The following is a 16,251-nucleotide window of genomic DNA, read 5'->3' as shown; positions in this document are numbered from 1 at the left end:
ACAATGATAATATTTATTGGAATATAGTGAATATTAAATTTTAAAAATGGAAAAAAACAGAAGTAAAGATATTTAGTTCAGCTATTTTTATTTTAGTACTTGAAGTTTCAATATGATAGTAAATGTTTCAAAACTTTCGCAGTATCAAGTGTTTGTATGATTGATTTTTTATGTTGAATAGAAAATTATGAAATGAAAGAGAAAATCTTAGACAGAAAATAATGAATAGGTCACCCGACGATAACTCAACTTGCATGATTTGAGATTATTGAAATGTTCAACAAATGAAGGTTTTAATGTTACGTATACAAATTATGTGGGGAGATATTGGAAATTCCAATCCACTAAAGTCAAATCCAAACATTATCAATTAATTAAATCCAAAATTTGAACACAAACTCAACCTGCTACGTTTAAATCCATACATGACACGAATTTGTTAGTGACATTATTTTATTCGCATTGACATGATAGAACAACACCAAAAAAAATAACAATGCAAACCCGACACCATAATGACATAATAATAATAAAGTGAATGAAGGTAAAATGTGAAAATGCTAGAAAATGATAATCTAGTTTTAACTATAGTATATGATAAAAGTAAAAAACAGGGAATTGCAATAAAATAAATACATACTACTCCCTCCGTCCCAAGTTACTTGAGTCGTATTTATTTTTAGGTTATTCTAAGTTACTTGAGTCATTTCTCTTTTTGGCTAAACATCTAATCTCACTCAATTTATCCTTTCTTTTACTTTTCTCTCTCTTCTTTCTTTTACTTTATTCACTCATCTACTTTATTTAACCCACTAAACACAACTTTCTTAAATTTCGTGCCGAAAAGAAACGCCTCAAATGTGGGACGGGGAGTACTAAATTATTACATGTACCCATAAATTTTGTAGGTATTCGAGTAGTGTCGCAAATTGGCAGTCTCACTCACCAGTGACCAAACTTGTACAACTAAGAAGCAAAAAGGTTGAATAAATTTTTAGAACATGCGCATCAAGACGAGGCTACCATCTTTGTCGGTGGTTGTGCTATCCTGGTCTAGTTATAAGTTAAAGAGAATTCTAATCCTAACGCATGAAAAAGAAAAGTGAAACCTTGGGCTTACAAGTATATACACAAACAAGCAAGCTAAGGCAAAGTGTAAAATGGATCAATCATTGATAGTCCTTCAAGCTTAATATAAAAAAGTACTCCGTAATTGTTTCGAAAAATCCAAGAAGAAACCAGGATAAACAAACACCAAACTTATTAACATGAGCCTTACACTTCTTCATCCTCTCCACTCATCTTTAAGCTCTCGTATCTTCCGCAGTGCTTCAACAGCTGACTTGCACCCAACTTTCTCCTGCACATCATAACATACACTCAAACATTTTAGCTTATACAAGAGATAGACATAGCTATGGTATCCAAGAATGGAGTGCTTATAAACAAATCACAGGTAGCACAGGTTATACCTGAATCTCCGGCAGATCAACACGCATGAATGGATTGGTCTCGAATTCTTCCTCGATGGTTGAGGGTACAGTTGGAAGACCTGTCTTTCTCTTCTGATCAGCCCATGCTAATTTCTGTGATATGCTTACATTATCTGGCTCCACAGTCGAGGCAAACTGCAAGTTCTTCTTTGTATACTACACAAACATGTTTAATTTAACTTCGTATTGTGTGCTCAATGAAAACTGCAAATTAGCCACTGCAGAATAACTCCCCAGAACTAATTTTCAGATGAACTTATCTATATCAAATTTATGAAACTGCAATTTTGTAACATCTCAAGTCTTAACTTCATTTAGTCAATTTCTTCATGCTTACAAATAAATCTACCACACAATGATACCATGCGGGTAAGAAAGCAGTGTGTACCCTTGGTATTTTGTGAAGCAAAGGATAGTCTCTAGGTATAAGAAATTTCAGAATCGGTAAAAGTAAATGATTATCAAAACACCTAACTTACCACCTAGAAGGCCTAACTAAAACATGACTTCTCTTGCAAGGGATATTGATATTAACCATGAGAAGGTATTACAAATCCTAGCATTTGAATGTTGGAAAAACCACATGACAGAAAAAATATTGTGCACATAAACAATTACTCACTCCTGAGAGAAGAATAGTGAAGAAACACCAACACATTACAAATTTATATTACCTCATGACCACAATATACTCGAGTTGGCTTCGGCAAAGAACCAAGGGTAGTACACAATGACTGATACATCTGCTCAGCTGTGCCTTCAAAAAACTTTCCACAGCCAGCAATGAACTGCAAATTCATAACATGCAGGGTTCAATATATCATCAGATCAAAATAAACAAGAAATTTAATTGTATCACTATGCGCTGCTTATCACCAAGAGCATGAGTATGAGCTCCATAGTCACAGTGCTTTTAAACTGGAGAATCCGGTTTTCTATTGATAAAAATGCCTCCAAACAGTTTACTAGGTCATCCATTGACTTGATAAGCTACTTAGTTTTTCTTCTTGTAAGTTGTTCACAAAAAATGTCTATATGATTAAAGCAGCTCTACAGAAGTAAAAAAGATTTTGGCTCACCAAGGTATCGCCAGTAAAAACAGCAGGGTCGTCTCCTTCTTTTCCCGTTACATAGTAACTTATATGACCCTTGGTGTGGCTGAAATCAGAACAAAACGACTTAATCATTGTTGTGGCAGAGATAATCACAATGGTGAAAATGTAGTGATTGTGCAATTAATCAAGAATCGAAAACTCATACAGGAGCAAAGTACTTAGTAATGAAAGAAAAAAGCAAGTACAATGGTAATCCAACAAATTGAAGCAGACAATAATACCATGGTGTATGGAGAGACAATATATTGATGTCAGCCCCAAGAGATAACTTATCACCGTTTTCAAGTTTGTTAGTGCATGCCTGCACATTATCAAGGGAACCCCCAAATATTTTGATATCAGGCACCAACTGCTTCATTTTCTCATTGCCACCAGCATGATCCCTACACACCAACAAATTCTAATTATTCGCCACTCCGTTCCAATAACATCAAATTACATTAAGTAACATATATTGCAGCCACAAGATTCCACCCAATTTATCAATTGAGCTGAAAGGCTATTAAATTACACAAGGAAGAATTTTAGAAATTGATGAAAATGAAAAGAGATTAGAGAGAGACCAGTGATGATGGGTGGTGAGGACAAGCTTGAGGTCAACACCGTTTTCCTGAGCTACTCGTAGAATCTTGTGAGGCTCCACTGGGTCTACCACCGCTGCTTCTTTCGTCGCCTCATCGATAATCCTGCAAACCCAATTCCAATTAGGTTCTCAAACAATGAATTCTCAAGAGTTGGGATTTGATTACATGTAAGAGTAGTTATCTTCCAAGCATGGGATGTGAAGGATCTGCATATTGCAATTCCAAAGATTCTCTCTTCGCGGTGCTACTGCAAATTCACCTTTTTCCGACTTGGGTTGCCCCGATATTTCTAGTACTGTGATTACTTTTTGTCATTATTTTTACTCATTAATTCTTCTCCTTTACACGGGCATTCCATCGTTCTTTTTTTCCTTCTGTTTTGAGCTTTGTAGGAATATTAATAGAAACAGAAAATAATTGAACAACACATTATTCAAGTGAAATTTATAAAATTAAGATAAAATAATTATGATTGAAGTGAAATTTATAAAAGAGTAAAGATTAAAATTGGTGTTGAACGTAGGCTCATTTTACAATTTTGATCATAAATTTTATTTTTAAAATTTTTACATCCTGAACATTTTAAATCGGATCATAATTGGTCCTTGACCAAGTGTTCCGTTGGTCAACAAGTTTTAATTCCGATTTTGACCAAATTAGACTGTTAATTATGATTTTTTAGTCCCTAATTATTTCCTTAATTATTTTAATAAATATTCATTTAAAATATAAAATAAATAGTAATACAGTAGGGTTCCCCACCTAGTTGCATATTAATAAGATGCCCGCCTCCTCTCCGTCGAGCACGTCCCCGTCCACAACGGCAAGCACCTCTCGTCTTTGAGTATCTCGACACCGATCTCAAGAAATTCATCTACTCCTATCTCAACGCCCCCAACCCTTCTGATGGATCCGCGAATTTCTGATGTTAGTAGATGCTGGTAGAGAATGAAGACTACGACACAAAGAATTTACGTGGTTCGATTTACTGAAGTAAATCTACGTCCACGGGAAGAAGGGAGGGCAAGATTGTATTGCTTGATCTGGGATTACAGCTTACAACACAGACTTGCTATATGGTATTTTATCTCTAGAGAGCTTAACCCTTTTCTATCTGATCTAAGTTCTATTTATACATTGAACTAAGATCGTGGCTTGCATCACCACTAATGATGGTTGTGGATGTCGTGGAGGTCCTGCATGTAGCGTAGGTCATGGCCTACGATCGTGGCCTGAGCAGACACCACGTGGTAGTGGGTGTGTTGGAAGTTGTGGAAATCCTGTATGGGTCCACTAACTCCTTGTTCGGTCGAATACTGAGACCGAACTGCTTTGGTTGCCGATCTGAGAGTAGAGCTTGATGCCGACCTGAGAGCAGAGCTTGATTGGTTGGCTTTTGCCGAGCTGTAGGCTGAGGCCGAACTCTTACTGAGACCGAACTGCTTTGGTTGCCGATCTGGGAGCTTGATGCCGACTTGAGAGCAGAGCTTGATTGGTTGGCTTTTACCGAGCTGTAGGCTGAGGCCGAACTCTTTGGTAATGCCGAACTCATACTCTTCCTTGGGCTTTGGGCTGATGGGCCGTTGGTGCTGTTGGGCTTGTTTAGTCCGTACCCCATCACTACCCCCCCCGAAAGACGAAGTGAATCACTTCGGCGAAGCGAGTCACTTCGGCATTCTGGATAAAGGTACGGGGGAGGCTGACGTCAGGGGACGTGCCTTGCACGTGACTGCATTAAATGCGACAGTAAAATCCGGCCGTTGAATCCCGAAAAGGTGGGATTCGAAACGGTGCGACGATTTTGAAATCTTCGCCGAATCTGATAAATACCTCCTTTCTTCATCATTGAAGCACTTTTGCGACTGCTTCTTCTGCACTCTATCTCCTTTGCGTAAAAATTTCCTTCCGCTTTCAAGAATTTCTTCAGAATTTCTTCAGATTTTGCAAAGAGTAAGAACCATGTCTTCTTCTTCTTCTTCCGAGTTAGGTAGCGGTAGGAAAGGGGGCAAGGGGTCTTCTAGCCGGAAAGAGTCCGGAGAGAAGACTGTAGAATACTTTCACAGCGTCTTGAGTAAGGACACCGTGATATCTCTACACGAAAAATATCTTCTTCCCGGGGGGAAGGCGGTGGTTCCCGACGATGATCATAGGGCTAACGACCCGCCGGAGGGTTATGCCACCGTTTACGAAGCCTGCTTAGAATGCGGGCTTCGTTTCCCTCTTCCCCTACCTTTTGTAGAGCTTCTTGATTTTTTTCAACTCCCTTTAGGTCAGGTGACTCCGAATTCTTGGAGGCACTTGTCGGCTTTTGCTGCCGAACTCCGTAGGCTAGATAAGGATCTGTCTCTGCGGGCAATCCTTAATTTTTTCCAATTTAAAAGGAAGGGATCTTGGTTTTACTTGATCCCCTTACAGCCTTTTAGGGCATTCTGCAAAACCAAGTGGCCGAAATGGCAAAACCGCTTCTTTTTTTATAATAGGACAGCGGCTCCGGGCTTCCCCTGGAGAGGGCCGAAGTCCGTGATTCCTCATCCTCGGTTAGAACCGTTGGCCGAGCTCGAGGGCGAGCTCAATAAGATTCCTATGATTAGGAAACAATACTCGGAAACTGAGCTCGTCAAGGGCGACCTCGTGTTCAATATCTCGTCTTCGGACGAAGAAACTGAGGGTGAGGATAGCGGTCATCCGAGGAGCAGCCAGTTCTCGGCTTTTGTCGGTAGTCTGGTAAGGCTAATTACCGATAAGGGCGAGCAGGGGGCCGACGTCGTGCTGCCTCTGTACAGCCGAGAGATAGCAGCTCGGCTTCAGAATCTGCCGCTCCTTGAGGAGCTCGCTTCATCCTCGGTCCTGCTTTCTGCAGACCGAGTCCGGAGTTGTCGAGCTGATCGGGACGAGAACCTGGAGGCTATCTTTGCCTCCGTGGGACCCGTTTCACCCGCTTCGACTTACAACGGAGAGGGTGAGGCCGAGCCGCTGGAGCCGGAGGCCGAAGTCGAGCGGGCCGGGCATCCGGAGAAGGAAGCCGATCAGGAGGCGGAGGCGAGGCCGGCAGGATGCGAGGCCGAGGCTGAGGTAGCTCAGGAAAAAGGAGCTGAACCAGACCGAGGAGCCGGAGACGAAGCTGGCGGAGTATGATTTCGTCTCCCTTCTCTTAGTCTAGTTTTCTTCCTTGTAAAATGGCCTTGAAGCCCTCCTAGTGTAAAAAAATTTTCCTTGTGGATGAAAAATTCTCTACACTTGTCTTCGTATAGCTTTTCGTACTCGCCTTTATTCCTGTTGTATTTTACTATCTGCTCGGTACAGCTGCCGAACTAACATAGCTGCTTTGCACTCAAGGAGATGGAGATACTTCACTGGAAACGGCTGTACTCTTCGGCTTTAGACGAAGCTGAGAAAAGAGCTATAGCCGATCAGACGAAGAATGACGAGCTTCTGGCTCGTTTAGTGGAGCTGGAGGCCGATAATAAGGACTTAGAGTCCGATAAGAATGATCTGGAGGCCGAGCTGAATACGACCATTGCTGAGAGGACTGCGTACGAGGATTACATCCGTGTGCGCGGGGGAATGACCATATCAGATGTTCAGAGTCGAGTTGACGAACTGTGGGAGGAATATCATGTACTCCGGAGGAACAATGCGCTGGAGAGCTCGGCTTGCCAACAAGTCGTGAAATCATTGCGGCGCTGGGCTTCTCGGTACGACATAGTTCTTTCCCGGCGTCCCTCAATTGAGAGATTCCTCAGGCATTTCCCGCCAACAGATGCTAGTACTCCAGCTCAAACCTCTGATTCACTTGCTCAAAACCCTACTCCAAGTCAGCAACGAACTCAGGGACAACCGGAGACGTCAAGTCGAGGACGGACTGAAGTTCGCAGAGGAGTTGTGGTTATGAGTGAGCAAGATCGGCAAATGCTTCGTGAAGAGACTCTTCGCCGCCGAGGTGCTAGGACTTCCCGGGCTCAGAGAAGAGGTGGCAGGTCGATTAGAGCATCTCGTCGACCTGCTTATTCTGCGGCTGCCTGGAGCGCCCGAACTCAGCTTCACGAGGATTTTGTGAATAGATGGCTCAACTTTAGCAACCCTGGACAGTAGAATAGTCCTTTGTAATAGCGTAACGCCATCTCGTAGGGTAGCGGAGTTGTGTGCCGAACAAGATTTGAAAAATGAAATTTTGTTTTCGCTTCTAACACTCTGTATTTACAGCTTAGCGAAAAAATTTCATCGTACTTGTCCTCGGTCTTATGAAGTAAACTTCTTTGACCGGACTTGGTCCTTGGTCTTATGAAGTAAACTTCTTTGACCGGACTTGGTCCTTGGTCTGATGAAATAAACATCTTTGACCGGACTCGTCTTTGGTCTGATGAAATAAACATCTTTGACCGGACTCGTCTTTGGTCTGATGAAATAAACATCTTTGACCGGACTCGTCTTTGGTCTGATGAAATAAACATCTTTGACCGGACTCGTCTTTGGTCTGATGAAATAAACATCTTTGACCGGACTCGTCTTTGGTCTGATGAAATAAACATCTTTGACCGGACTCGTCTTTGGTCTGATGAAATAAACATCTTTGACCGGACTCGTCTTTGGTCTGATGAAATAAACATCTTTGACCGGACTCGTCTTTGGTCTGATGAAATAAACATCTCTGACCGGACTTGGTTTGCGTTCTAATTTGGCGATTTTTGTCGCCGGGATCGAACTTTCCCTTGTCCTAATTCGGCGAGTTTTATCGCGTGGATCGGACTTTCCCAGTTAACCGAAGTGGTCTTATGCAGTAAACCTCTTTGACTAGACATGGTCGTCCTCGGTCTTATGAGGTAAACTTCTTTGACCGAACTTGGTCGTCCTAATTCGGCGAGGTTTATCGCGTGGATCGGACTTTCCCTTGTCCTAATTCAGGCAAGTTTTATCGCGAGAATCGGACTTTCGTTGCAGTTCGTTTCAGACGAAGTGCTTGATTCTTAAGCTGAATTGCGGTCTTGTATCCTCTTTAGAAGCTTGGACTTCACAATCGTTGGCTTATTGCAGTTCGTTTCAGACGAACTGCTTGTTTAAGCTGAATTGTGGCCTTGTATCTTCTTTAGAAGCTTTGACTTCACAATCGTTGGCTTATTGCAGCTCGTTTCAGACGAACTGCTTGTTTAAGCTGAATTGTGGCCTTGTATCTTCTTTAGAAGCTTTGACTTCACAATCGTTGGCTTATTGCAGCTCGTTTCAGACGAACTGCTTGTTTAAGCTGAATTGTGGCCTTGTATCTTCTTTAGAAGCTTTGACTTCACAATCGTTGGCTCGTATATGTTCTAAGAAGGGGATCAGCCTTCGAAGAACAAGATACCTCAGTAACATTTGTAAGAGACGACACGCACATAGACAGACAAAACGCACAGATAAAACGCACAGAGACAAACAAAGACCAAGCAAACCAAAGAAAGCACATTGACCGAACAGGACTCAAGACTGACTGACCGGACTGTCTCTTACAAATGGAACTTTTTGAGGTTGGAACCGTACCATGTTCGGGGTACTTGTGCTCCTGACACGTGAGTCAATTTGTAAGACCCTTTGCCGAGGACTTCTGACACCCGATATGGACCTTCCCATGTGGGTTCGAGTTCGCCCAGCTTTTCTGCTCGGCTTACTTCGTTGTTTCTCAAGACGAGATCTCCCACTTGAAATTGCAGCTTCTTCACCCTTTGGTTGTAATACCGGGCTACTTGCTCCTTGTACTTGGCTGCTTTTATGCAGGCCAATTCTCTTCTTTCTTCGGCAAGATCTAGTTCGGCTCTCAGTCCGTCACCATTCATTTCTGAGGAGAAATTGAGTTCGGGGACTGGGTATGCCGATCTAAACCGGAATCACGGCTTCAGTGCCGTACACCATCGAGTTCGGCTCCGGTGTGACTTCGGTCATTTCGCCTGCCTCTGACTCCGGCTGCTGTGATTGCTATGCTTGATGGTGCCGAACTGATTGCTCGGCACTTTTAAACGCAATCTGCGAACACACTTGCTCTTTTTCGATCACCTCGGATGACCGCTATCCCTCCTTTGGTGGGGAAGGTGTTCGGCGAGGAAGCCTCTGATCGCTATGATCGGGCTTCTTTTTGTCTTCTCTAGATGAGCTGTCTAAAGACCGTTTTCGACGGTCTGCCTCATCGGCACGAGAAAACTTGTCCGCAATGTCCCACATCTCTTGAGCTGTTTGCGGACTGCATTCCACGAGCTTTCTGTAGAGAGCTCCGGGCAGGATTCCATTTTGGAATGCCGAAATGACAAGTAGATCGTTGAGATCATCTACTTGTAGGCATTCCTTGTGGAATCTCGTCATGAAGTCGCTGATCTTTTCGTCGCGACCTTGACGTATAGAAAGCAGCTGAGCCGAAGTGATCCGGGCTTCCGCTTTCTGAAAGAACCTCCTATGGAAAGCATCCATTAGATCTCGGTAGGATCTAATGCTGCCTTGAGGAAGGCTGTCGAACCACCTTCTGGCGTTCCCGATGAGCAGCTCGGGGAACAGCTTGCACATATGGACCTCATTGAGACCCTGGTTCGCCATATTATATTGATAGCATCCCAAGAAGTCATGAGGATCCACTAGCCCGTCATAAGTCATTGACGGTGTCCGGTAGTTCCGCGGCAAAGGAGTTCGGGTGATATCGTCCGAGAACGGAGTCTTTAATGCTCCGTACATGGCGAACCCGACATCTCTTCGGTACGGAGGAGATGGAGTTCTCCTGTGGTTCCGGTACCGAGGAGGAACAGGAACATGTCGGGGTTGAGGATTCTTCTTCCTGGAAGACACGGCACTACTGCGGTAGCGACTTTCATGTCTGGATGAGGAAGGAGAATCCACCGTTTTCGTCTTCGGCTCTTGGCTCTTTTGCAGGAAGGCTAAGAACTCATCCTGCTTCTCAGCCAAGAACAGCTTGACAGCCTCATTCAAATCAGGCTGCTGGGAAGACTCGGTGTGTGGACCTTTTGAGCGGCTTGTTCCTTCATCGTGAAAACTGGAAGTAGATGTCTCCCGAGGCTGTTTTCCGGACCTGCGGGCTGGACTAGCTTCCTCATGGTTTTCACGAACGGTATTACGGGTAGTATGTGATCTGGTATGCATTTTTTTTTTTTTTGGGGTGGAAAAAGGGTAAAAAATTCGCTTTATCACAAATTTGGTTCTCTGTTTCCCACAGACGGCGCCAGTGATGGATCCGCGAATTTCTGATGTTAGTAGATGCTGGTAGAGAATGAAGACTACGACACAAAGAATTTACGTGGTTCGATTTACTGAAGTAAATCTACGTCCACGGGAAGAAGGGAGGGCAAGATTGTATTGCTTGATCTGGGATTACAGCTTACAACACAGACTTGCTATATGGTATTTTATCTCTAGAGAGCTTAACCCTTTTCTATCTGATCTAAGTTCTATTTATACATTGAACTAAGATCGTGGCTTGCATCACCACTAATGATGGTTGTGGATGTCGTGGAGGTCCTGCATGTAGCGTAGGTCATGGCCTACGATCGTGGCCTGAGCAGACACCACGTGGTAGTGGGTGTGTTGGAAGTTGTGGAAATCCTGTATGGGTCCACTAACTCCTTGTTCGGTCGAATACTGAGACCGAACTGCTTTGGTTGCCGATCTGAGAGTAGAGCTTGATGCCGACCTGAGAGCAGAGCTTGATTGGTTGGCTTTTGCCGAGCTGTAGGCTGAGGCCGAACTCTTACTGAGACCGAACTGCTTTGGTTGCCGATCTGGGAGCTTGATGCCGACTTGAGAGCAGAGCTTGATTGGTTGGCTTTTACCGAGCTGTAGGCTGAGGCCGAACTCTTTGGTAATGCCGAACTCATACTCTTCCTTGGGCTTTGGGCTGATGGGCCGTTGGTGCTGTTGGGCTTGTTTAGTCCGTACCCCATCACCTTCCCTCCTCCCTCCCCACACCGTCCAGAGCTTCCTCTGCAGCGGCGTCGCGCACTGCCACAGCCACGGCGTTCTTCACCGCGACCTCAAGCCTCAGAATCTGTTGATTGATAGGGACAAGGGGATAATTAAGATTGCTGATCTCGGCCTTGGGAGGGCCTTTTCCATCCCTCTCAAGAACTACACGCACGAGGTTATTCTTAGAATTTGTCTGTTTGTTTGTTGGATGTGTGTGTTTTAGTTATTCTGTTTTCTTGAAATGTGCAGGTTGTTACTCTGTGTTATAGAGCTCCGGAGGTTCTTCTCGGAGATTAGGGAAACGCGATGGAAGGAAGGAAGAAAGGAAGAAATGAAATAAGTGGGAACCTAATTTATTATTTATTTCATATTTTAAATGAATATTTATTAAAATAATTAAGAAAATAATTAGGAAGAAAAAAAATTATAATTAACAGTTTAATTTGGTCAAAATCGGGATTAAAACCCGTTGAGTCGTTGACCGTTAAAACTAACGGAACCGTAAGTCCAAGATCAATTGTGATCCGATTTGAAATGTTCAGGATGCAAAAATTCAAAAGATAAAGTTTAGGACTAAAATCGTAAAATGGATATATGTTCAGGACCAATTTTAGCATTTATTCTTTATAACCGTTAAAACTAACGGAACCGTAAGTCCAAGATCAATTGTGATCCGATTTGAAATGTTCAGGATGCAAAAATTCAAAAGATAAAGTTTAGGACTAAAATCGTAAAATGGATATATGTTCAGGACCAATTTTAGCATTTATTCTTTATAAAATTATGATAAAATGGGTATACGTTCGTATGGAGGATCTTTGTGTGCTGGTATCAAGCGAGACACAAAATATCGAGCCTGTGAGCTCCCCTCCTGTATCAGACAACCATTTTCCAGGCTAAATATAGAATTTCCATGACAAAAACCACTTGCGTTTTCAAATTTAACATAAACCTGCTCTCTTACCTTAAATGCAAGAATCCTAGGAGCTGGAAAACGCAGCTCAGTTAGCTCTTCAGCCAATGTCCTACAAGCAGCCAACGCTGCTGCACTCTTTCTTTCCTGTGCAGCAAGCTCAGCACCCTGAAAAAATAACAATAAGAACAGATATCCTTGGATTTGGATGTGAACAATTTAAGGCTCTTTTGTTTTAGACGTCACTTGAGATCGGTAGTTAGGATGAATTCAATTTTTGGCATTACTCATCATCCCTCTGGGTGCCAGAAACAATTTAAACTTCAAAACAAGACAGATTAAGCAAATAGAGAATAAATGCAAGGAAAGAGAATCCAATACTTGAGCAAGTAATGAATTCCAGGAAAGCACCCTAACATGGTGTTGCTTAACAGCTTAAGAGATGCCAAATTCTTAAATGGATAAATGCAACAACATGGTCACTATTTAGAAGTAATTTGATATGCCCATTGGCTAGGTCTTGTGGTAGTAAGCTTATGTTTGGTTTTTTATTGTAATCTTAATTCTAAATACGTTTTTATGCTACACAGTGTGCTAAGAGTAAAATCACTTCTATAAGGTGGCTATTTGCATCTAAATGACCTAAAAAGGTACATGAATGTGATAAGGATATTTAACTCGAGCAGGAATACAACCATATCCTCTGATAAACCCTATCCTAAACTCCAATAAAAATATAGCACTTACAGATTTTTTTAATACTAGTATTAAATTACTTTAAATATGAATTAAAGAAAAGGGCAAAGGTCAAGATTTATTTTTGTTTGTGGGGTTTGACTATTGCCTTAAATCTTCATAAGCTAAAACATGGCTTAGGGTACTGCAAAGTGCAAGAATGCTGAACTTATTCTCCAATATATTCTATTAATAATATTAGCCATCATATTATGAGAGCTTAAATCTGCACTTTTTATAGTATTTAATGACTAAAATATGCCATTGAGGCAAATGAGGATCATTCGGTTGCAAAAATTAAGATATAGATCTGGTAGATTATTGGCATTCCCAAATGCAACAATTTAAAATAAGTTCAGTAGAATATGTACCAGCCAAATGAAGACATCAGAGCCATGATCAAGAACAACGGCAGCATCAGATTGCATAGCAAGGTCATATGCTGGTAGTTCCTCAAAAGTCCCACCTTCTCGATGCATAAGACATCGAGGCGCCAGCATACGAAGGGATAGGTCAAATGATGCCTTAAGGAATAAAGACCGCAAAACAGACCTCTCATCTTCATGACCAAGTATACTTCCCAGCAGAGGGCCTCTTCTAAGATGGAATAAGATTTCAGGCAATTGTGACAGCTCTTTAGGATACCGATAAAGTTTTGATTTTGGCACCTGGGAACCAAACTTAATTGCAACATCTTGAATTCTCTCATCAAGTGTTAGCCTCATATCAAGAGCATCGTTAAAGCTTTTGGCTCGCAAAAGAGTCCTTTTACCGATTAGAACAGCCGCCACTTCATCTTGTACACTCTCTAGATAAGCTGACACACTATCTACAGTCGGAAGTCGAACAGAAATCACTCTCGATATATCTGCTTGATAAGCAGTTGAATACCGAATTGCAAACTGAAAGTGCACAAAATTGCTCTTGATATCTGCACGATTCTCCATTGACACGGCAAAACTTTGGGTTTCTTCAACACTCAGCATCTGAATAGCGACAGCAGTGTCATTCTTAAAAGATTCATGGCTATCCACACGGGCCTCTTCACCAGGTCCAACCACTTGACTGACAAAGATACTGTCAGAACACCTGATTTCCAATAAACCATGAGAACCTGCAGCCCTTGACGCTCTCTGCAGATTCACACCAAATGCTTCCCCAAAATCATCATGAAGAATCAAAACGCCTCCAGAAGATTTTGTAAGAGGCTACAGTAGAGGAACCCGTACAGGACATGTCCCAGCACATAGTATATCAACCACTGTATTGCGCCTATGAGCCTCACAACCTAAATTGTCCATCCATTTTAATGCTGATTTCTGTAAGTGCAAATAGTTTGGATGATTAAGAGAATGAGGTACGGAACCAGGGCCATAAGTACATGGTCCACCAGCACACACAATTATCCGGCTATTTCCACCAGGCCTTTTAACAACCCCTTTTGACATTTCAGCAGATGGCCCCTGAATTATTGCCAAGGCAACCTCCACTGCAGCAACCAGGCAACGGTCTCTCTGAACTTCAGGTAGATTCAGTTTATATGGTGTCAATGACGACAGTATTGCATGCGCTACAGAAATAGAAGCATAGATAGTTGACAAATATATCCCAGTTCCATAGATCAATGTCCTTAAGGCGTCCTCACTTGGTGATTTGTCACCAGGAATTACATCAGCAGATGCTACCGACTCTTCAGAGAAATCATAAACTGAAACCATGCGGCCATAAAGCAGAATTCCAAGTTTAGTTGTAGGGGGCAAGGAGTCCAGAAAAGCATGCAAAGAGCTCTGTAAATGTTGCACATGTTGTTCGTCTAAACACTCATCAATCACCAGAACAATTGGAGCTGATATCCTTGAGTCTGACACTGGAACATAACCAGGTCTTCTGGTGGGAGTCTGGATATAGTCAACCAGAGTAGATGATAGTTCTGGAAGATTTCTGAGCTCTTCTTTTCTTGGAGCTATATATTCCCCTTCACTGCCATTTAAGTTCCTGCATATTACGCATTGCCATTGGCCTGAACCAAGTAAAATATTGCAGTAGAGATTGGCATAAGCACCACAATTCTGGCAACGATGTGGCTCACGCTGAATTATCTGAGGCCCGGGTGAAACCTCCCTACCTGGAGAAACTATAGCCCCGAATCCCAAACTGGGTACATTAGCTAGCTTCTTTTGTTTCAACACCAGTGAGATAAGCAGCAGCTATAAATTAAAAAGGGGATTGTGCAAATAAATTTGAGAGACATATCTAATTATAGTATATCATCATGGTCGTTACCAGATTCCAACAAAGCAGTTCAGAAGATATAAATTATTATCCTAGAAAAGAAGAGACAAAAATTAATGCAATTTTCATTTTCATAAGGTTCATTTGAATATAGAAAGAATGTACCTTGTGAGCCGAAAAGAGAAGATTGGGGGAGTCGGCATGAGGGGCGAAGGCGAGCTCAGAAGTCTGATGCTGCAAGCCATTTGAGAAATTGAGTGGGGGCGGAGAAGAGGAATTGGATGAATAAGGGGCAATGGGCAGAGGTGTCGCAGGAGAAGTCCTGAAAGGGAGGGGGGACGAAAATACAGGAGGCCCAGGGGGAGTGCTCAAATGAGGAAGGGGAGACGGCAAATGAGGTGGACCACCGAATCCTCCTCCGGAGACAGTAGAAGGAGAAGACTGCTGCTGCTGCTGCTGCTGTCTATTGGCCGTTAGGAATTCTGAGAAATTGAATTATAGATCTAGTTAACCGGAAAAACTATGGATCAGATCGACAGAGTTTCAGCGCGAATTGAAATCACCCAACGTAACGCCAAAACCCACTTGCTCTGCCTTCAGCTCGATACAAGTGTAAAAGGAGGTAGATCGAATGATCAGTCTACATTCACAATTACAATAGAGCTCGCTTCGCAATTGAGGATTTCGTTGTCAAGACTACTATCATCAACTACTTTCAACTGCTCTTCTCTCTTTCCAATTCTTTTATATATACGGGTTATAATTGATGTTGATAACATTGTCAACTTAGATTAATCCCACAAATTTAACATTATTTTGGCTTGTGTTTGAATTTTTTATCGTGTAAAAATTAATACTCCCTCCGTCTCGGACTACTCGCACATTTCCTTTTCGGCACAGAGATTAAGGAATGAGTGTATAGCAAAGTCAACAATTGCGGCTGTAGGTGATAATTTTTACTAAAAATAGAAAGAGTGCAAATAACTTGGGACGCCCAGAAAGGAAATAAGTGCAAGTTGTCCGGGACGGAGGGAGTATTAAGCACGGCAGTTGAACATTTTGTCTCCATAGAAATTTAACTTTTTTCAAATTTAATATTATGAGATAATTAAAAAATATTAAAATTATAAAATAATTAGCTATTTTTGTAAAAGGTTAGAATGATGAGAAATTGACTGTGACTTTTCTGCCAATTTATAATTTAATCAAGCAACCAAAAAAAATTTAATTATATAAGTGGTATATTT

The 16,251-nt window shown here is 42.1% G+C and overlaps 1 protein-coding gene and 1 pseudogene across 1 annotated transcript; both read right to left on the bottom strand.

Annotated features, from left to right (window-relative positions):
* Nucleotides 1-1,144: 1,144 nt before the first annotated feature.
* On the bottom strand, nucleotides 1,145-3,549 carry LOC121794478 (hydroxyacylglutathione hydrolase cytoplasmic-like). The gene is made up of 7 exons (XM_042192654.1): nucleotides 3,358-3,549; nucleotides 3,172-3,294; nucleotides 2,830-2,991; nucleotides 2,573-2,651; nucleotides 2,168-2,281; nucleotides 1,473-1,649; nucleotides 1,145-1,360 (listed from the first exon to the last, which is right to left on the bottom strand). The coding sequence occupies exons 1-7, from the start codon at nucleotides 3,402-3,404 to the stop codon at nucleotides 1,286-1,288; spliced, it is 777 nt and encodes a 258-aa protein (XP_042048588.1). The 5' UTR covers nucleotides 3,405-3,549; the 3' UTR covers nucleotides 1,145-1,285.
* Nucleotides 3,550-11,732: 8,183 nt separating this feature from the next.
* On the bottom strand, nucleotides 11,733-15,783 carry LOC121795747 (annotated as a pseudogene).
* Between the last annotated feature and the right edge of the window lie 468 nt (nucleotides 15,784-16,251).

The sequence above is a fragment of the Salvia splendens genome, chromosome 3 (genome assembly GCF_004379255.2).
Source record: "Salvia splendens isolate huo1 chromosome 3, SspV2, whole genome shotgun sequence".
Classification (NCBI taxonomy): Eukaryota; Viridiplantae; Streptophyta; class Magnoliopsida; order Lamiales; family Lamiaceae; genus Salvia; species Salvia splendens.
The sequence above is the reverse complement of the archived record's forward strand: the minus strand, read 5'-3'. Positions and strand labels throughout refer to the sequence as shown.

Bases quoted from the DNA above. Each gene is read 5' to 3' on its own strand.
- LOC121794478 (XM_042192654.1), bottom strand. From the start codon at position 3,404: ATGCAGATCCTTCACATCCCATGCTTGGAAGATAACTACTCTTACAT. The intron at 2,652-2,829 runs GTATTATTGTCT...TTCTGATTTCAG, and splicing joins TTGTCTCTCCATACACCATG to CCACACCAAGGGTCATATAA. The intron at 1,650-2,167 runs GTAATATAAATT...ATGTTTGTGTAG, and splicing joins GAGTATATTGTGGTCATGAG to TATACAAAGAAGAACTTGCA.